General features: G+C 54.6%; 8 protein-coding genes across 8 annotated transcripts; 7 read left to right on the plus strand and 1 right to left on the minus strand.

Annotated features, from left to right (window-relative positions):
• Window positions 1–803: 803 nt before the first annotated feature.
• On the plus strand, window positions 804–2,391 carry V2A60_000033 (translation initiation factor eIF2 subunit gamma; the record flags this gene model as incomplete). Its single annotated transcript, XM_083251405.1, has 2 exons — window positions 804–1,318; window positions 1,374–2,391. The coding sequence occupies 2 exons, from the start codon at window positions 804–806 to the stop codon at window positions 2,389–2,391; spliced, it is 1,533 nt and encodes a 510-aa protein (XP_083107531.1).
• Window positions 2,392–3,466: 1,075 nt separating this feature from the next.
• Window positions 3,467–5,629, plus strand: V2A60_000034 (ELMO/CED-12 family-domain-containing protein; the record flags this gene model as incomplete). Its single annotated transcript, XM_083251406.1, has 1 exon — window positions 3,467–5,629. One exon carries the CDS (start codon window positions 3,467–3,469, stop codon window positions 5,627–5,629), a length of 2,163 nt encoding a protein of 720 aa, XP_083107532.1.
• Window positions 5,630–6,010: 381 nt separating this feature from the next.
• V2A60_000035 (uncharacterized protein) lies at window positions 6,011–8,008 on the plus strand (the record flags this gene model as incomplete). The annotated part of the gene is made up of 1 exon (XM_083251407.1): window positions 6,011–8,008. One exon carries the CDS (start codon window positions 6,011–6,013, stop codon window positions 8,006–8,008), a length of 1,998 nt encoding a protein of 665 aa, XP_083107533.1.
• Window positions 8,009–11,064: 3,056 nt separating this feature from the next.
• V2A60_000036 (PRA1 family protein-domain-containing protein) lies at window positions 11,065–11,595 on the plus strand (the record flags this gene model as incomplete). Its single annotated transcript, XM_083251408.1, has 1 exon — window positions 11,065–11,595. One exon carries the CDS (start codon window positions 11,065–11,067, stop codon window positions 11,593–11,595), a length of 531 nt encoding a protein of 176 aa, XP_083107534.1.
• A 95-nt stretch (window positions 11,596–11,690) lies between these two features.
• Window positions 11,691–12,965, plus strand: V2A60_000037 (uncharacterized protein; the record flags this gene model as incomplete). The annotated part of the gene is made up of 1 exon (XM_083251409.1): window positions 11,691–12,965. The coding sequence occupies one exon, from the start codon at window positions 11,691–11,693 to the stop codon at window positions 12,963–12,965; it is 1,275 nt and encodes a 424-aa protein (XP_083107535.1).
• Window positions 12,966–13,384: 419 nt separating this feature from the next.
• Window positions 13,385–14,373, plus strand: V2A60_000038 (uncharacterized protein; the record flags this gene model as incomplete). Its single annotated transcript, XM_083251410.1, has 2 exons — window positions 13,385–13,868; window positions 13,961–14,373. 2 exons carry the CDS (start codon window positions 13,385–13,387, stop codon window positions 14,371–14,373), a joined length of 897 nt encoding a protein of 298 aa, XP_083107536.1.
• Window positions 14,374–14,738: 365 nt separating this feature from the next.
• V2A60_000039 (uncharacterized protein) lies at window positions 14,739–16,784 on the minus strand (the record flags this gene model as incomplete). Its single annotated transcript, XM_083251411.1, has 9 exons — window positions 14,739–14,931; window positions 14,986–15,370; window positions 15,424–15,603; window positions 15,677–15,766; window positions 15,819–15,882; window positions 16,047–16,312; window positions 16,359–16,426; window positions 16,485–16,592; window positions 16,681–16,784. The coding sequence occupies 9 exons, from the start codon at window positions 16,782–16,784 to the stop codon at window positions 14,739–14,741; spliced, it is 1,458 nt and encodes a 485-aa protein (XP_083107537.1).
• A 1,440-nt stretch (window positions 16,785–18,224) lies between these two features.
• On the plus strand, window positions 18,225–20,635 carry V2A60_000040 (dipeptidyl peptidase 3; the record flags this gene model as incomplete). The annotated part of the gene is made up of 8 exons (XM_083251412.1): window positions 18,225–18,539; window positions 18,593–18,702; window positions 18,757–19,403; window positions 19,453–19,502; window positions 19,573–20,008; window positions 20,060–20,133; window positions 20,185–20,208; window positions 20,255–20,635. The coding sequence occupies 8 exons, from the start codon at window positions 18,225–18,227 to the stop codon at window positions 20,633–20,635; spliced, it is 2,037 nt and encodes a 678-aa protein (XP_083107538.1).
• Between the last annotated feature and the right edge of the window lie 287 nt (window positions 20,636–20,922).

The raw sequence follows: 20,922 nt of genomic DNA on the forward strand, positions 1-20,922 counted from the left end.
AAAAGCAATTTGAATAAATAGATATTATATTGTAGTTTTTTAAATCTTGTAGAACAAACAGTCGCTGCGGGTACCTTTTAAACGTCACAATTATACTGTTCGACGTTACGATTCATGAGCGCATTGCCACAGCTTCTCGCCTCTTTCTTACTTGTTTCCGCACCGGACATGTACAATATTTTATGCAGCAACTCATCGTATCCAGAGACTCTGATAATTAATATATTAATGTTGAGTGGCTAGGTATTGGGCAGTTGTCACAAGCTTATCTGCGAGAAGAGTGACAAATTAATCTGGCTAGTTTCAAAGACACACAAGAAAAAAAATTGACCTGGATATCTTTCCAATTGATTATCCAGCCATCATGGTCGCTCACATACCTGTTATTCGCCTGCGTACTTTGATACCCAAAACGACAGCATCCAGCACAAGGGCTTGGGCGTTCGTTGGACGGCATGGCGGGGCACGGCTATCATTGCCTATCAGCACAAAAACGGACTAGCGCAAGAGTCATACTCTGGCCTGCACACTTTGAATTTTGACACTCATCAGGCGAATTCTCCAGCTCTGCTCTGAAACCGCGACGACGCCGACGAATATCCTCCAAGAAATTGGTAGTTGCAAAAAGAGGAAAATTTTCACCCTTTGCAAGAGATTCGGCCCGCAAGTTTGAACCATCCGTGTTGAGCCTGCACCTGCGACCCCGCCTCGTTGTAGCTTGTTTAAGAAAACCACAAATCTCGTGCGCATTTTGCCCCGCCTCGCCGACTTTACATCTACAAACAATCGCCCCAACCGCCACCATGTCTGCCAACGGCGATCGAAAATACGACATCGACTCCGAGTCCGACTCGGGCGAGTCCGTAAACAACGCTCCCGGCGATGGCTTCGAGAACAAGCCCCTCAAGTCGGCCCTCAAGAAGGGCAGCCAGCCCGTCCCTGAGGAGACGGTCGCGAAGCCGTACCTCCCGCCACAGACCGATCCCAAAGACCTCGACGTCGCCAGCCTGACTCCCCTTACCCCCGAGATTATCGCCCGCCAGGCAACCATCAATATTGGAACCATTGGACACGTCGCTCACGGAAAGTCAACTGTTGTCAAGGCCATCTCTGGCGTTCACACCGTCCGCTTCAAGAACGAGCAGATCCGAAACATCACCATCAAGCTCGGCTACGCCAACGCCAAGATTTACAAGTGCGACAACCCGGCTTGCCCTCGTCCTACCTGCTACCGAAGCTACAAGAGTGACAAGGAGGTTGACCCTGCTTGCGAGCGCGATGGCTGCGGCGGCACCTACAGACTGCTGCGCCATGTTTCGTAAGGATACCCGATCCGCCTCGTCATACGCCCGACATTGTACTAATCAATATAGATTCGTCGACTGCCCTGGTCACGATATTCTCATGAGCACCATGTTGTCAGGTGCTGCCGTCATGGACGCCGCCCTGCTCCTGATTGCAGGCAACGAACCCTGCCCGCAGCCCCAGACCTCGGAGCATTTAGCCGCCATTGAGATTATGAAGCTGGACAAGGTCATCATTCTGCAAAACAAGGTCGATCTGATGAGAGAAGAGGCCGCCCAGCAGCACTACGACTCTATCCTCAAGTTTATCCGTGGTACCGTCGCCGGCCAGTCTCCTGTGATTCCCATTTCTGCTCAGCTCAAGTTCAACGTCGATGCCGTCAACGAGGCTATTGTCAACACCATTCCCGTGCCGCCCCGAGATTTCAGCCAGCACCCTCAGATGATTGTCATTCGATCCTTTGACGTCAACAAGCCTGGTGCCGAGATTGACGAGCTCAAGGGTGGTGTTGCTGGTGGTTCTATCCTGCACGGTGTTGTCAAGCTTGGCGACGAGGTCGAGATTCGTCCTGGCATCGTGTCTCGCGACCAGAGCGGCGCCATAAAGTGCACCCCTATTTTCAGCCGCGTAGTGTCTCTCAACTCCGAGTCCAACGACCTCAAGTACGCCGTCCCTGGTGGTCTGATTGGTGTTGGTACCCGTATCGACCCTACCCTGTGCCGTGCCGATCGTTTGGTTGGTTTCGTGCTTGGTCTCAAGGGACGCCTTCCCGAAATTTACAGCGAGATCGAGATCAACTTCTACCTCCTTCGCCGCCTTCTCGGTGTCAAGACTGCAGATGGCAAGCAAGCCAAGGTTGCTAAGCTGGCCAAGAACGAAGTTATCATGGTCAACATTGGCTCGACATCTACCGGTGCCAAGGTTGCTGCCATCAGAAACGATGCTGCCAAGTTGATCCTGACCAACCCTGCATGCACCAGCATTGGCGAGAAGGTTGCTCTGTCGCGTCGTATCGAGAAGCACTGGCGCCTGATCGGTTGGGCTACGATTGCTGCCGGTGTTACTCTTGAGCCTAGTAGCTCCTAAATGCATCGCTTCATGAATCGGAGGAAAAATGAAAAATTCAAGGATACCGAATGGCCGTCGAACGAAAACTACGATATCCGTTTGGCATTAGCCATGTCCAAACCTCATCTTGCCAGAGATTCTGCAGAGGAAGATTTTGGACCGTGGCGTACACCAGCAGATTCAGAACATGTGCATGATACAGCGGCGGTGGGTAAAATAAAAGGTACGGCCGTTGTACTTTGTCTAGCTGCTTTTTTTGCGAGCAAAGGAGGTGTTGGCGTGTTGCTTTTCGGCGGACAAAAGGTGGAGTACCAAGCATCTGAACGGCCGTTGTTATGAAAAACGCAATTTCTCATGAGATGCTTGTATCCCGGTAACTGCACTAGAAAGTGATATAACATAAATGATAAAAAAGTTTACAATTCGAGTTATACCTCTATTGATTAGGCAGTGTTCATTGCAACACAGCGTCGATTACACAGTCGCTCATACTGCTCGAGAAAGAGCATTTGCGCAGGTTGATACGTAGGAGTAGATTGGAGTTCCATACTAGCGCCGGTTGGACCCCTCTTGTGGGCAAGCTCGCGGAGGTAGCGAGACAAGTCGAACAGAAATTGAAATGAATATGTACGGGTTGAAGTCTTTAATTGGCGTGCGGAAACTTGCTTGCGTAAAAACAGTATCGATCTCTAGCTTTTGAACCATCCATTTCTTGGCCCACAGATGGTACTTATTACTTCGTGCGCTGCCAAGGTTCACGGGCAGCCACTCGTCTGTGCGGCGCGCGCTGCAAACACAGTAGCCAAGGGCCAACTCTTCTCAACAACATCGACCAGAAGCGCCTCTCCTTTGCTGTGCGCTGTCGTCTTCTCCCGGCCACATTCTGCCTGGGGTTTGTTCATCGGTATCGTCACGGAGCCACGCTGGAAAATGATCCACTGGTTATAACCCTCAGCTCCCCCATATCCTGGCGCATCCGCCCCTTTTAGCGACGACCCCAACTGCCGATCCTCAAACGCCGACCCCCAAGAGAGCCACGCCAGCACAATACCCGACAAACAACGAGATACCACGGACACACTGCAGACTAGCCATGGATCAAGCCGATATACCAGCGCTGCTGGCGCGCTTGTCCAGTGACGAGGATGCCGCGCGCAAAATGGCCGTCTTTAAGCTGCAGTCCTCTATAAACGACCCTGCGTTTGCCGACGTCTTCATATCCTCGGGCGGTCTCGTAATACTGCGCCGCCTCATTATGAGCGCTGGTGGTAATACCTTGGCTTACTCGCTGCAGTCGCTCTCGCGCCTCCTCGAGGTCGACATGGGCTGGGACATCTTCGAGGGCCCCAGCGCCGGGGATTTGGTCGAGCGCATCGTCGAGCTCATCGTCACAAACCCGCTGGTTAACATCCTCCGAGGCGCCATGTCGATCCTGGTCGCGCTCGTTAGCCACTCACAGTCCGCAAACGAGACTCGGGGCACCCCGAGCAGTTTTGGCTTCCGTGCTCTGCGGCCCGCCATTGCCGTGTACCCGCAGTTCTTCGAGCTCGTCGTCCAGCAGCTACAGAGCGCCGACCACGCCCTCTGCGCCAACGCTCTCATGCTCACCAATGCTCTGATCCGCGACGCCCTATCGAGTAGCAACACGCCCGAGGGCACGTTTGAAGGCACCGGAGAGGAGTGGACCAAGATCATCAAGCGTCTGCATGATCTCGGGCTCGTCAAGGCCGTCTACAAAATCATGCAAAGCTCGACACTGCAAGATCTTGCGCATCCTGTGCTGGAGTTTCAGACTCTTAGCAAGCTGCTGCTGCGACGTTGGAGGGATGTGGCGGTCGACGTGGACCGGCCTGAGCACCGACGGACCCTGAAAGCCCTGCACCTGGCCAGCAACCCAGAAAGGAGCCCGGAGGCCAATGGGCACTCGAGAGACGACTCGGCGGATGGGATGAAGAGGGACGGCAAGCGACGCAACCCCGAAAAATGGCGTCGGCTCGGTTTTGAATCAGAGAGCCCGGCACAAGAATTTGAAATAAGCGGCTGCCTGGGCATGATGGACTTGTCCGACTATGTGCGCAAGTTCGAGGACAGCTACCAAAAGACACTGTTGGAGCAGTCCGTGAAGCCTCTACAACAACGATGTCCCATCGCGCACGCGAGCACAGCCGTCACGATGATACTATACGAGCACTTTGAAGTGGACAAGACAGATATGGAAGACACCAAGGGATACCAAAATCTAGAAGGCAAAAACTACGACCAGTTATTCCGGCCGCTGTTGCTGCAGTGGTCTCGACTACACACCTCTGCGCTGCACGCTTTTTTCCGCATCTGGAAGAGCACGGGCGCCGAGACGGACGACTTTGACAAAGTAGGCGAGCTGGTGCGCATCCTCGTGGAACACGTAGTAGGACAATCGTCACGAACACGCGACGTGCTCGAGGTCGAGGACGACATGGCCGAATTTGACGTGACGCGTCTGCGCGAGCTGCAGATGGAGCTGTTGGAGCAGTCGTTTGACGACGCCTGGGGCGAGCACTTGTACCATGTCCGCGAGACGCTGCGGCAGGAAGCTCTGCAGTTTGTCAAGGAGCAGCGCGTGCGATGCCTGCTGCAGGGCTCATGGTCCATGCACCCGGCGGTGGCAGGGGCGCACGACCAGGGCACCAGGTCAGGCGACGGCGACAAGGAGCAGCAGCGGTGGCGGTTCGCCAAGCTGTCGCATAACCGACGCTACCTACACTACGCCGACTTTGACAAGCAGACACCGCAGGACCCTGGTCTAAACAGCCTGACCGAAAAGATTGACCTCAACACCATCAGCTCGGTGGTGTCCAACGTCTCGGCCAACAACGACCAAGGCAGTCAGAGCAGCGACTCGACACTGCAGAGCCCTCGCGCCGCCACGGCCGCGGCGGCACACAAAATGCTCACGACGACGAAGATTACCATCTACAGCTACGTGCACGCCGCCGAGGCCGCGCGGGGGGGAGACAGCAGCGAGTACCCCATCCTCGAGCTGTGGCCGGTCAACCACAGCCTGGCGTCGGAGTGGCTGGACGGCCTGCTGATGCTCCTGAACCAGACGCCCATTACCGCGGAGACGAGCAAGCTGGTGAACCTGGTGAGCGATTACGGACTCAAGATTCGACTGCTGAATGTGCGGATGGACGGTGCGCTGGAAGGGCCGGCGCCGGGGGCCGGCGTGGTGCCAAGCCGGGAAGGCTTGGATGAGGATTATTTTTACGAGATTTAAGCTGGTGAATCTCTCTCTCTCTCTCTCTTTTTTTTTTCTTCGGTGCATCTAGCAAAGCAACTCGGTGGTTTCCTGTGTTTATTGTGCTCTTTCTCTTTTTTTTTTTTTTTCATATACCCTCCGTAAGTATATGGCGACAATTGTTTTTGTATGTATAGCAAGTTCTGCGCAGGTTTGTATAAATGATTCTGAGAATACCTTGAATAATAACTTGGGAAGAAAAAAATGAGCAATCCAATTTTTCTGTTTCACAGCAGGCAGTGCAGCCACAATTGTGCCCGTTGGCGGCGCAGCTTCAGCCGCGCTCGACAAAGCTGGGCTCTTGTACCGCGCGGGTCCCCTTATTGCGTTCGGCCCAACCACCATCAAACTTGCACATAGATGCGGCTCATCAACACCACCACCGGGCAGCTGGAGGAGTTCATCGGGGGCCGAGTGCCGCCGTACGCGGCGCTCTCGCACACGTGGGGGGACTCGGAGGTGACGTTCCAGGAGTGGTCGTGCCAGTCGGCGGCGCCGGGCACGGGCCGCGACAAGATTGCGGCGACGTGCTCCCTGGCCGCGCGGGACGGGCTCGGCTACGCCTGGGCGGACACGTGCTGCATCGACAAGACGTCGAGCGCGGAGCTCGGCGAGGCCATCAACTCCATGTACGCGTGGTACGCGGGCAGCGCCGCCTGCTACGTGTACCTGGAGGACCTGGACCCTGCCGACGCCGACGCCGACGCCGACGCCGTTGCTGCGGGGGACTTTACCCGCCTGGAGGCGGAGCTGCCGCGCTGCCGGTGGTTCACGCGCGGGTGGACGCTGCAGGAGCTCATCGCGCCGGCGCACGTCGTCTTCTTCGACCGGACGTGGACGGCGCGCGCGGACAAGGCGACCATCGTGGACCTGCTGGCGCGCATCACGGGCGTCGGGCGCGGGGTGCTGAGCCACGCGGAGCCGCTGGCGGCGCGTCCGGCGGCGGAGAAGATGTCGTGGGCGGCGCGCCGGCGGACGACGCGCGTCGAGGACGCGGCCTACTGCCTGCTGGGCATCTTTGGCATCCACATGCCGCTCGTCTACGGGGAGCAGGAGCGGGCGTTTCGGCGGCTGCAGGAGGAGATTATCCGGACCACGTCAGACCTCAGCATCTTTGCGTGGCAGCTACCGCTACCGCCGCCGCTACCGCGGTCGCGGTCGCGGTCGCCCCGGGAGGAAGCGTACAGCGGGTTCCTGGCGAGCTCGCCGGCCGCGTTCGCGCCGCCGTGCCGGATCACGAGCATGATGCCGTTTGGTCACCGCGAGGAGTTTTCCGTCACCAACTGCGGGGTCAAGACGGCGCGCGTCCGCATCTACCTGCACATCTCGGCCTACTCGCACGACAGGAACTACCTGTTCCCCGTGGACTGGCACGGGCGGGGCCAGATTGCGCTCGGCGTGCGGGTGCGCAAGTGCGGCTCGAACCGGTACGTTCGGGCGGACCCGTACGCGCTCGTCGCCGTCGATAGCCGGGACGACCTTGCGTTCCCCGTATCGAAAGCGGAATTCTACCTCCTAACCGACCTGCCGCCGCTGCCGTCGCCGTCGCCGGCCAGGACCATGATGACGGGCAGCGGCAGCCACCAATACCGCCAATACCACCATTACCAGCAACAACAACAACAACAACAACAGCAACAGCGCTTAATGACGCGCGCGCAGGTGCTGGCGCTCCGCGGCCCGGTAATGCAGTTCCTGGCGAGCGGCCTGCACCGGATGGTCGGTCACTGGCCGGAGGCGCGGTGCGACCCGGGCGACAACGTCTTCTTCACGGCGGGCAGCCCGTGGCAGGACTCGGCGTTCCTGCACCTGCAGGTGTGGGCGGCGGTCGGGGGGGACGGCCGGGGCTCGCCGCCGAGGCGCGAGGACAGCGTGGTGCCGCGGGGGCCGACGTTTGGCGTGGCGTGCCTGGCGGTCGGCTGGGGGTCGCCGAAGCGGCCGCCGCAGGTCTCGATCGTGGCGAGCAACGTCAACGACGACGGCGGCGGCGGCGGCGGCGGCATGAAAAAGCTGCTCAAGGGTGTCTGGCGCAAGGACTTCGACACGGCGCAGCTGCTCCGGCACCTGCGCTTCGAGGGCGTGCCGCGGCTCCGGGAGGTGCGGTTCGCGGTGGGCGATGGCCGGCAGGTGAGGGTCTCGTATGAGCTGACGCTGGTCGAGGACCGGGCGGTCTGCGAGGACCGGTTCTGGCGGCTGACGCTCACCTCAGAGACGAGGCCGGCGGGGGAGAGGAGTAGTAGCCCGACGGAGGCGGCGGTGGTGGAGGGTTGGGTGCTGGATGACGAGGATGATGGGAACGAGGAGGAAGACGAGAGCAGAGGCAGAGGCAGAGGAGGAGCAAAGGTAGGAGGATACTGATGATGTTGTTTATTGTACATGAATTGGCATATCTTGAGTATTTCTTTTTTGGCTAGTCAACGAATGTAATCCCCGTGACGAGTACGGTGACGTCTGTCTACTCAACAACATGTCTGTTGTGTGACCCTGGATGATGGCAATTAAGATGACCCTTTTTAGTAGCCTCACGACTGTCAAGAGGCTATTTTTGGGATTCTTTTTACATTTAGTTTTCACCATACATACATGTCCATTCCTCGAGCATCATCTTATTTATGATGGTGATGAGACGTAGCTTGCTGGTGTAGTGGCACAATGGGGATGGTGTGCGGGTAAGCTTATGCGAGTAGCACACGGGCTGACGGGTAGTGACATTTGATGATTTGACACGGCGTTGGGGACATGTTTCATCCTCTTCCCGCCCGGGGACACAAAACGAACCATGCATGGATGGTCCGCGCGGGAGTATCTGTTGCACACATGTACTACAGATTACTTATCATCACTATTACTGGTAGGTAGTTGCACAAAACAACTTGGCGTGGTCGGATCGTATCAGCATCTGTGTGTCTCGGCTGACCGACAGTTTTGGGGCCAGGCCCGGGGAGCATCAGCCCAGTTTCGGAAGCTGAGCGAAGAGGCAGGAATGATTGATTGTTCCTTGGGAAGATTCGAATGGATGCCTAATTCCATGCATTCGGGCCTAGTTTGGGAGAAGGAGGAAGGGAAAGATGAAAGAGGGGGGAGGGAGGAAATGTGTTGCTCATGAATGGCCAGGTCGGGTAGCCAAGGCCAAGCGACCAAACAACCAAGAAGAAAAAAAAAAAAAAATGATGCGGCGGCCCGTTGCAATTGTGGAGTTGGAAATTGCGGGCATCTGGGGTTTTTTTCTTTTTCTTTTCGGCGGAGCATGGCGTTTGGGTAGGAATGCGTGATGCAGTCAGTGATTGTGCAAGACTGCCTCTACTGGTACGGATTTAGGGATTAAGTTCAAGTACTCCGTACGGAGTAGAGAATTACCTACGAATTGGGAGGATTGGATGGCAGGGCAATGCAGAATATTGGTATGATTGATCAATTGATTTTTTTTTTGAAAAAAAAAAAATCGAAAACTTCTTCTCCTCTTTTGCCAGCCATTTTCATATCCAGTTTCCCAGCCAGCCAGTCTGCCAGCCAGCCAGCCAGCCAGCCTATCCATTGTCTTCACTGGCTGGCCCACTTGCAGCTGGAGCTCGTTGGCATCGGCGCAGTACCAAAAAGCACCAAAAGCACCAAAAAGCACCACAAATACTTGGGCTCAAAGGGCGGTGACCTGTTTGGCCAAGCATTGATGCCCGGTAAGAGCCCCATGCTCACATGTAACTCTTTTTCCCTGTCTCGGTAGACAACATGACGACGAGTCTCGGTGGGTTTGTAGGAAGAGATGCAAAGGAAAGACAACGACCAGTCTTTTTTTTTTCTTTTTCTTTTCTTTTCTCGTTTTTTCCCCCTAGTGCCTACTCTCCCCGATCCATTCGGCGCATGGTATATCGTAAGCCAAGCGTGGGCTTGACCCGGATTTACCGTCCCCGGGGGGAACATAATATCTCGTCTCGCAATTTTTTCTTTTCCCTTGTTTCTTCCTTCTTGCATACTACCTTTTTTCCTGCTCTTTCCTCTTTTTCTTCCTTTCCATTTCTGCTGGTGGATGAGGGGAAGAGTAGAGTTGTTTTGTGGGAGGAGAGAGAGATAAAACGACGGCAAGCCGCCGCCCATCTCGGTACGTATCGTTCGTACGAGGCGCGGGGGAAAAGAGCAAAAAGCTGCAGCGACGACCGCCTAGCCTGGGTCTGCCTGTGAGGGTAGCCAGCGCGAAGCATCCGAGACGACGACTGTCCGTCTGAGAAATTTTGGCTTATTTGACTTTTTCGTCTTGTTCTCGTCTTTCCGAGGTCCAACCCAACGGGCATTGGCAAGCAGCCAAGATTGACGACTGCATTGCTGGCTGACTAAGGATCTGGGCAGCTCCTCAACCCGGAGACACCCACCCTTCAGGCCACTTGATCAGGCCTCTTTATCAGGCCTTCCCAACCTCTGATTAGCGTAGCTTGCCGGAGCTACTACAGCATTGCCTGCTGAAAACCCACTGCAGCCCACTGGCTACGACATCATTCCCGCTGTGGATTCACCAAAACGCTGCCTGAGTCGGGCCCTGACCAAATCAGTGCAATTCACTTCAAATCAGTCCAAATCAAGCCACCACCACAAACCTTGTCGATACGATACCCTTCCCCTGACAAGGACAGCTTGGCCCAAAAAAAAAAAAGTTTCGACATTGCTACCAGTGTCCGAATTCTTCTTCGCTCAACAGCAAAACGAATCTTTATCCCTGCACAGTCCAATCTCCCGTCACGAGAAGAAGAAAATTGGAAAAGAAACGAAATAGCCACTCGGAGCTCCGCCCAATTTCAATCCTCCTTCTCTACGGATACTTTAGCTCCCTGACCAAACGGCCGCATTCCTGCCTCCTCAATACTTGCCTACCCTGACTTTCGACGCACTGCATCATCTTGCTTTCCCTCACGCAACCCACCGTCTGCCAGGTATGTGAAAACGTCTAGCTCAGGCTGAGAAACCCCCCCCCCCTTTGCCCTCGACCCTTTGTGGCATGATGGGCGTCGCATCCCTCCCTCCCGCGCTTCCCCGTCTCCCATAGGCTGGCCTTGCGTCTTTGGTGGCGCCCCTTGGGTTGCTTTTGCTGCCAGACCAAGGTCACGGAGCGAGCCAAGCAACTGCCTGGCTATCCTCATTAGGTTCTGGCAAGTCACTCACTCGCCATGCTGCCAATAAAAGGAGGCCTTCGCGCCCGGCTTCCGCGCCCAGCTTCCACGCCCCTTTGACCTCGTCACTCGCTCCTCCCCTTCCGAGCCCACGACCGCCTGCCCGTCCGTCACAAGGGGCCGAGCGGGCACTCCTTTGTCTGTTCGCGACGTCTTGCACGCAATGGCTAACATACCCTTCCGCAGCAGATTTAAGCCATTGCCATCATCCTTCAACCTGCATCTTTTGCACCGCGTCTTGATCCCCAAAGCTTCGCAATGTCTCGCATTCAGATCCCCCTCGACGCCTTGACGTCCCGCCTCAACCTTGGCGACCGCTTCCAGGGCCTCCGCGCCGGTCCCCTCTCCGGCCGATTCTCCAACCTCAAGCCCATCTCCGAGTTCCTCGATTTCAAGCGCATCTCCAAGCCCGCCAACTTTGGTGAGGCCCAGTCCCGCGTCAACTACAACCTCAGCCACTACTCCTCCAACTATGCCGTCGTCTTTGCCATGCTCAGCATCTACGCCCTCCTCACCAACTGGCTCCTTCTCTTCGACATCATCCTCGTCGTCTGCGGCATGTTCATCATCGGCCGCCTCGACGGCCGCGATCTCGAAATCGGCACCTTCCGTGCCACATCCTCGCAGCTCTACACGGGTCTGCTCGTCATCGCCATCCCGCTGGGTCTGATTGCCTCGCCTTTCTCGACCCTCATGTGGCTCATTGGCGCTTCTGGCGTGGCCATTCTCGGCCACGCTTCTTTCATGGACAAGCCCATCGATGAGGCTTTTTCCGGGGAGGCGGTCTAGGTGGTCGGCCGCAAGCTCCCAAATTTGCGCCCCAATGGGGAAGACCATCGAGGCGCGGGCGGAGGAAGACGGACGGCGATGCTGGTCTGTACGAAATGGTGTTTGGTCATGGTTCTAGGGTGGAGGAGGTCAACTCGGACGACGATGAGAGTGATGGCCACGGGGTGGGTTTGTCTGCGCGCCGCCAAACCCGCTTCGTTAGCGATTCTTTGCAGTTTACAGGCACCGATCTGGGTGACCGCGCTGGCGGCGTCGTCCGCCGTGGGCAGCGGTACCAGGCCTCGGACGACGAGTCTGACTCGCAGGAAACGTCGGACAATAGCGAAAGCGAAGATGAAGATGAGACCGAGGACAGCCAGAGTGGGAGTTCCCAGCTCTCTCCCAGCGCCAGGGAGGATGCGCTGGTTCAGTCGGCTCTCAAGCGCATCAAGCGTGCCCAGGCTGAGGGCCGAACTGATGTCAAACTCAACAAGAAAGAGCTGGCTGCCCTCGAGCGCCGACGCAAGCGCATGCAGGAAGAGGCTGAACGGGCCGAAAGGGAGCGCGCCGCACGCGCGTCCGGATCCAGTGGAAGCGATCGGAAAAAGAAACGCAAGGAGCAGCGGGTTGCTGTGCCTCTCTCTCAGTTCGAGCCAGTGTCGAGAAAGAAGCGCAGCGGCAGTAGCAGTCACCCGCCACGCAAGGACTCGCTGCCCTCGCGCTCCACCGCGGGAGACTCGCCGGACCAGCAAGTCTACCCTCCCATGGGATACTTTCCGCCGCCGTCGCAGTCGCGCTCTCGTAGCTCATCGCATTTGCAACGCCCCGGTAGTCGTGCTCGCGACAACAACAATAACAGCTCGCCCCCGGTCTCTTATCATCAGTACGCTTCTGGGTCCAGTCATAGACACGCTTCCGACTCCATGACACGCCCTCATTCCCGCGGCTTGCCCCACGAGGACGCTTGGAACCCCAACGCGTCGCTCGATCCGTTTCAGTACCAAACCGAGGGACCGCGCGTTGTCTATCCGGCTTCATCCAGGGGCAGCCGCTCCGAGGTGGCCTACCGGCAGTCGTCTCAGGGTCACGGCACCTCGTCGCCCGTGACCAGGAGTCGCCACGGGTCCGCACGCCCGAGCCTCGGCAGGGTGTCCGACAGCAGCGAGACGAGCGGGGAGGACACGGCCAGTGACGAGCTAGGCAACGGAGCACAGATCCGGGAGCAGCAGCAGCAACAACAACAGCAACTTACGCGGGGGAGGAGAGCCAGGGAAATCGTCGTCGAAGTAGAACCAGAACCAGCATTACCACCACCACCACCAGCAAAGAAGAAGTCTTCGTCACCAACAAAGAGAAAGCCCGCGCCGAACGGCAAGAAGAAGAAGAGGTAGAAAGCTTGATATGGGAGCTTGAAATTAAAATGAACGCAAAATGGGCATTTGGGATTAGAAAAAGGATGTTTCAAAAAAGGATTTGTTTTTGAGGTTTGCACGTTTTGTCCGTTCCATTAGTAATTCGTATTACTTGATACCAACCCTATGTGTACCTGGCAGTGAATCGGCCTGACACCGTATAATAAAGACTACGTTATTTGCATCGCCAATGCTATTTGCAATGCGACAGCATCATATATACCATGTCGTGACTTTTGTGTGTGCGACCTATGGTAGCCGTGTATTCAATTTACCCACCCACTATGTTGTTGCCATTGAACTTTGAACTTTTCTTTACCATCTATGCACCTATAGCTTGACGGGGGAGCCCAGGAAGCTCTTTTCTTCATTTACCCATCAGTATTGCGATTTTCTCCATGGTTTCATCGAAAACAAACCTCCGCGGCGCCGTGTCGGACCATCATGTTGTGACGGTCGACCGCAGCAGCAGCTTCTTCCGCGAGAAGCGGGCTCCGGCGCTCCCCTCTCCGAGCGAAATCAGAACGATGAACAGCAGCACGGGCGACGCGCGCGCGGAGAACTTTCACCGCCCGACCCCGGTGCGCATCCCGTCGCTCGGCCTGCTCGTCAAGTATGGGGCCGACGTAAGCATTCGTGAAGCTCTGACCCAAGAGATGGTCCGCGAGAAATTGGGTGACCAGGTCCCTGTGCCCGAAGTCTTTGGCTGGACGGCGGATGGAGGCCAGGTCTTCATCTACATGCAGCTGGTCCAAGGCGACACTTTGCAAACGCGCTGGGCAAGCCTGGACGAAGACGATAGGCGCTCCGTGTGCGCGCAGCTGAGGTGCATGGTTGATTCTTTGCGAAGCGTGCCGCAAGAAGACGATGGATGCTACATTGGTTGGTAGTCTGCCTATATATATATATATATATGACCAAAAATACGTGGCCGAGTTTACAAGTCCCCATCACCACTGACAAGTCCCGGATAGGCAGCCCATGCGGACAACCTCTCCACGACATTTTCCTGCAATATCGTCCAGAGCTTGTTGGCCCGTTCAAGGGACCGGATGCTGTCGAGCAGTTCCACCGAGCCTGCGACATTGACGTGTTCCACCACACGCCTATAGTCTTGACGCACGCAGATCTCGTGGCACCAAACATTCTACTCTCCACGGGCGCGAACCCGACGGTGGTGGCCATCATTGACTGGGCTCAGGCGGGATGGTACCCTGATTATTGGGAATACTGCAAGGCGCGCCGCGTGGAGCTGGACCCATGCTGTATCAGCCGTGAGGTTCAAGATGAGTGGCGATTCAAGTATCTGCCCCTGGTCATGGACGTGGTGGATGAGGAGGCATGCTATCATCCTTGGCTACGATTTGTACTGTCAAAGGGGATTTGAAAGCAACTTGTTTCGTTGCTTTTCTGTGTAACAAATGGGCGGAATTTAGTGTAGAAGAAGATGAGAAACCAGTCCGAAAGCATTGGATATACAAGCGATACATTTATTAGGCAGACCAGAGACTTGGACAGGTTTTTTTGGGAGTTATGGGACGAAGGGACCACTGGCTTATTTACTTGATCTTTGTGTGAGTGGGTGGTCACTGTGAATTAATGTCGGTGCAAGGCGTCCGCACGTATCATCGGATCACACGTTTTCTCATCATGCTACCGAATCTAACAGAGCAGGAGCTTCACTGCTTTTGCTCAAAGAGACCCCGGAGGCTCAACTCACAGCTCATTTCCCGCATCGCTTCACTGGTCTGCTCAAAGCGACCCCGAGGCTCGAGTTGCAGCTTGTTTTCCACATGGCGAGCCCCCGTCAGAACCCAGCAGAGTCGGCCGGACCCTGAGCTTTTCCTCGTTCCTCTGCGCGACCTTGGTTGCCTGCTCAAACGCGTACACGCACGAAATGAGTGTTTCTTCGCTAAACCTCCGTCCCGCAAACGTGACCGCAAAACTAGTCCTTATAGTCAGCACACGATCCCCATCCAGGACCAGTTCGAGTACTTACGGGATATTGGGTCCTTTGGTGACCAGGCCCTTTGAGTTTTCCACCACTGGACGTTCAGCCGAGTAGAACCCCAGAGGGACCGAGATCCCGGGCAGTCGCCCGAGGTCGAGAGGAAGGTCGGTGGAAGAGGTCGCAAGAAGAACGTCACAGTTGTGCTTGTCGAGGAGCCTCACGACGTCCTCGCCCAGGTGCTCCATCTTGGCTTTGGTCTTGAGATAGTCCTCCGACTCGGATGAGCCGGGAGCGTCTCTGGCATTCTCGAACCAGTCCGCACCAAACTTCTCATACTGCTCCTCGGGCCGCTCCTTGATAAAATCGATCAAGTCCGAAATGTTTGCAATCTTTTGTGGATTCTCTACTAGCCTGCCAAAGAAGTCCTCAAAGGCTTGCAGGGTGTCAATAAGGCGCAACTCGATACTGCTTCATTTTTCAACGTACCCTCGCGGAGTATAATGTCCGCAGCTAAATCTTCCCGCAAGCCCGCACCGGGCTTCCACATCTCAAAATCGACATCATCAATCACGGTTGCGCCTAGAGACCGGATCGTCTCAATAGCCTCTCTGAAAACCTTTGCTACCTCGGGGTCGGAGTCGGCAACCTTGTACACGGATTGGGCACCTGCCATCGTCATGGTTAACGAAAGGCTATTTTCATCTTGCTGCGAAAAGAGTGCCTACGACGATACGAATACCCTGAAGCCCCGCCTCTGTGCACGCAGCGACGTAGTCGGGAACGTCGTCAAAGGGGATGTCTGCCGTTGCCTTGTCCCTCTCATCCTTGCCTGAGAATATGTCAGTTTTCCCAACTGTATGTCCGTGCTTCGGGAAACGTACCGGCAATGACTTGAAGAATGATTGCGCTGTCTTTGACCTGTCTCGTCAGAGGCCCAATAGAGTCCTGTTCAGGATTCAGTGGTATCACGCCGGCTCGGGATGTTAGACCAACTGTTGACTTCAAGCCCACGACCCCGTTTCGCGCAGCGGGATATAAAATACTGCCGCACGTCTAGATCACGGTTACCCATGAGCACGCTGGTGACTCCAAACGATGCACAGTCATACCTCGGCACCAATGGCGGCGCTGGCGAAATTCAGGCTCGCTGCGATGGCGCTTCCAGACGACGAGCCTTGAGAATCCTGGGAGACATGGAACCCGCCCAGTGCTTGCCCGAATAACGCAGTCCAGCCACTCGGGCATTTGGGAGAGCGAGACATGCCCCATTGACTGAGATTGGTTTTCCCGAGTATGATTCCCCCTGCTGCTCGAATGCGCGAAACAACAGATGATTCCTCTGCAAACTTTGCCCCCACCAAGGCATAAGAGCCTCCTGATCATTGTTAGCCTCGAAAACAGATTTGAGCCAAATTACACACCCGTAGTGTCCATCCTGTCATCGGTCACAAATACATCCTTTAGTACCAATGGTATCCCGTGAAGTATCCTATACGGATATGATTAGTCTAAATGCCACATATGTAATAGGTAATGACATCTCTTACCCCATGATTTCCCCATTTTTCCGTTGCTGATCTCGTTCAGCTGCTATCATCTTGGCGTCTGGGTTGATGCAGGCCATCGCCCTCACTTGGTCATCAAGCTGCGCGATTCTGGCAAGATACGTCTATAAATATGTAGGCAGTTAGACTCGCTCGGTAAGAAATTGAACCGTGTTTCAGACACCAGTCACTCACTTACACCAAGTATTGACTAGTAAACGCGCCATGGTCCAGCCCTGCGATGATAGCGCTGAGGTCAAAGCCATCTAGATCAACCTGCGTGGTTTTGGCAGGATCCTCCATTTTGTGAGCCCTCGAATTCTGCTGTGATAAAAGAATGGAGGAAAGTAGAGCTACCAGACCAGGTAAGCTGTTTGGGAAATAGAATAACCGGCCGCTTCTCGTTCGCGGGTGGCGGTAGCTGAACTGCCGCCCAAGTTGGTTAGTACTATGTCTGAACAAAACACGGGGCATGAAGAAACAAGGTCGGAGTATATATGATCCAAGGCTATTGGTACGATGAAAGGCTCCTCGGAAGATGAACGGCGAAAAACGATACCAGCGATGTATGCGATGCTGCCCGGCTCAGAAACAGCTGCCTAACCACAATGCATGACATCTTTCTGCGGCGGGTTGCTCATCCGGACTGAAGCGGTACTGTATTGCTAGCCGCGGCAGAAACTTCGCGTGCCACACTTGCGTTGGTGTTTTGAGAAGGTGTCCGAAGCAGCAGAACGCCTCGATCCATGAGTCGTTTTGACGGCATCTGTTGTTGGGAACGTAGGGCCCGCCCCGGTATCTCACGCTGCCTGCGACTCAGATGCCGAAACCTTTGTGATTGCTTTCGCAGGAGCGGGGCAACATCTCGATACGAAAAGGGACTTACAGCTTACGCAGAAACGGGCGAACTGTCGAATGAAACTGATGATGTTCTGGCCGGGTTTTCATGCGTCGAGTGAGGAGTGTTTCTTCCCAACACCTGGAGGCATCGACCCACAGGAGTGGCAGACTCACAAGTAGAGCGTCACCTGCTTTGACCTGGCGCGGGTGGCTTGTGCAACAGAGTAGCCAAGTCCTTTGTTCTGCCCGCCGGGTGTGCGTTGCAGCGTTTTCTTTGTATTCCTTGAATCGTCGTCATCCAACAGAAACTCGGCATCACAATACCACGCCCCGAGACTGCTGGAAAGATGCATTGTTGCTGCTGGCCTACAACTTGAACCCCTTACCAAGTCCAGAGAAGCCAAATTTCTATGGAAACATCTTCTGGAGGAAATGCCTGGGCCAAATCTGGCGCTAGAGAAAATCAGGTACACATATTTAAGGTCCGCAGGACGAGTTGGTGTCCAACGAAATGCGTAGTTCAGTCGGCTGTTTCAAAAGTTAAACTACTACTGCTACTCGAACAGAACGGGACTCGAGATTTTTGACGTAGCACCAGAGAATATGGCGCATAACTCTTCTTGTACATATTCCAGCCTGACCATTGGGTATCCAATGACTGGTTAGGTTGAGATGAGGCTGCGCGCGGGGCAAGCCCCCTCGGCGACGTCTTAACGGTTCCTGTTCCAGAACATGACTTGAGCAGTACTTTTGACTTACATTCTAGTAGTCCCACATTAGCGTTTTTCCTTTGATTCTAAACAGTGGCGAGGCTAAATGCCGAGGAGAGCTGTCTTGCCAAGCAAAGCTCAGCCCTAAAAGGCCCCCCCCAAACTTCAGGTGGACCGCAAACGATCGGGACAAATGGAGAACGGTCTTCTGGCCGATTCTGGGGCCTCGATCTGTGCCATTCCTTGCGCAGAGGCCTTTGCTGGCTTGAGTGAAGCGGAAACATTGTACGTGCATCACATGTGCAGGGCCTCTTTCCAGGGCACCAGGATCGTATTGCGGCAGACCTCGGCGGAATCAGAGTCCATCTATGACCTCATTTGTGAGCTGTCCAGAGTCGCCAATGGCGATTGGCTTGGCTTGGCTGCACAGATGGATGTTGGTCGTCAAGACATTGAGTTCTTCCTCGAGTACGCCGCCATGTTTCTGGGCAACCTCGGAAACTACAGGGTAAGAATCACTGTTATGATGGACCTCATGGCGACTGCTAAAATGCTTTTCAGTCAACTGAAGACCAAAAGTTCATCCCAAGGGTAGATGCAAATGTACTTGGCCAACTCTGCCAAGTCAGCTCCTCTACCAAGGAGCTGTTTGACATTGCAACTGAGGGAATGTATGCCGAATCACCATACAGGTATTGATATTCAGCCGACAATACGCGCGCCAGCGGTTACTACCCTGGGCCTGGAACAATCTCCGAAAAGGATATTACTGCAGTGCAGAATTACTTGCAGAGCAATGGCATCTTGCCCGAGAACACACGCGTCGCGAAAGCGCCGTCGGATTCGGGGGTTCCTTGCTTTGTGCTCCATACTGCATCGTCAGATCCCGGAGCGTTCCAGAAGCCTGATATCAAGCATGAAATGGACGGAGCTTCTGTATCTTTTGAGCCGGGCGATCACTCCGACCAGCTTGTCAGAGTTGTTCAAGAACTCAGCCTTGCGGTAGCTCATGCTGCAACTGAGGAACAAAAAAGCATGATCAATGCTCTGATCGAATGCTTCCGCACCGGCAACCACCAGCATTTCAAAACAGCGCAGACCTTTTGCGTTCGGGATCACTCGCCAAACGTCGAGACGGTCATGGGATTCATCGAGACCTATCAAGACCCGCACGGAGTCCGTGGAGCTTGGGAAGGCATAGTTGCTGTTGTCAACCAGCAGCAAAGCCACAAGTTCTCCACGCTTGTGGATAGATCTTCCGAATTCATTGCAAAACTCCCTTGGAATGGCAAGGGCGCCGGCCTTGAAGATGGCGAGCTGAGCTGCTTCGAATCGACAAACTTTGTGAAACCCGGTTTCACTAGCCTCGATAGTGAGGATGTTTCGCTGATGTGCCAAGAACCAGGCTGATTCAGAGATAGCTATTGGCTTTTTAAAGTCGGAGAGCCCGGCGGGTCTTAATTTGCCCAATGTCAGTTTGAAATATGATACCTTGATTTGCTCTCGGATGCGAAATACTGATTCGCTTGACCACGACCCAGTTTGAGGATATCTGTCAGAATGTTGGCTCCAAGAACCTTGCGTTTGGCAATGTAAATCTGGCGAATCCTCTTGACGAGGTGATTCCATTCATCCTCCCCGAAGAACTACAATTTCTCAGAGACAACAGAGAAAATGCCTTTGAGGTCTTGGTGGCTTGCCACGAGCTTTTTGGGCATGGATCTGGCAGGCTGCTCGTCGAGCACTCCCCCGGAGAATACAATTTTTCAATTACCAGTCCACCCCTGAATCCCATCACTGGGCTGCCCGTTCAATCCTGGTATAAACCAGGGGAGACATGGTCCAGCGTCTTTGGAGCCGATGCAAATGCAATTGAAGAATGCCGAGCAGATGGAGTTTCTCTCATCCTCATCACAGATGAGGAGATACTCCGCATATTTGGATATTCAAATAGCTCAAAAATTCTTGCTGACGACAGTGAGTTTAACTGAATCGAAATGGGACTGCACTCTGACACTAGCACCGCAGTCATGTACGCGGGTTTCTTGACCTTCCTCTACGGAACAATAAACGGGTTGTCGCGCTGGGACCCGGAGACCAAGGTGGGAGCTCCTGATTTTTAACTATAATATTTGACTGACATGTCATTATAGAAATGGGGACAATCGCAAGCAAGAGTAAGTAATAAATGACGTTTTTGCTCTTGTACTGACACAGAAGCAGGGCAAGTTTGCTCTTCTCAAGTGCTTGCTCGGCTCGAGTCCGGAATTGCTTCATATAAAGGAGACCGCAGACGATCTCAAGATTGTCTTGGACCGAACCAAAATAAGGAGTCATGCTGTGCCAGCGCTCTCGAAATTTCTGCTGCAATTGCAAGTCTACAAGTCAACGGCAGATTCACAGCAGGGGATCCCATTCTTTGACAATCATAGCCGAGTGGATGAAAAGTTTGCAGGATATCGGCGGATAGTGACGCAGAAGAGCGTGCCGAGGATCCAGTATGTCCAGCCAAATACGGTTCTCGAGAACGGCGTGGTTCAGCTTCGGGAATACCCTGCAACCAAGGAGGGGTTGATTCAAAGCTGGGTCGAGAGAGACGTCTGATGAATGGAAGCCTTATTATCAGTGGACGCAGGGCTTTTAATCCACCCGCAAGAATAAGTAAGCCCTGATCAGCTTGCTCTGTCAATTGGTATGCTGTTAGTAAGGAAGGGTTCGAACCGCCTTAATCCATGTCAGTAAAGATCGGAAGTCTCAAAACTTTCTAAGCCCAAGTGCCCCGGATCTCGGTCTGATCAGTTTGTAGGCTATAGACGCGCTGTGGCCGAACGTAGCCCTGTTCCATCGCTAGCCAAGCGTAAACAACGCAACGCAAACCGGTTATTCATTGC

Source organism: Cordyceps javanica, chromosome 1 (genome assembly GCF_051103115.1).
Source record: "Cordyceps javanica chromosome 1, complete sequence".
Lineage (NCBI taxonomy): Eukaryota > Fungi > Ascomycota > Sordariomycetes > Hypocreales > Cordycipitaceae > Cordyceps > Cordyceps javanica.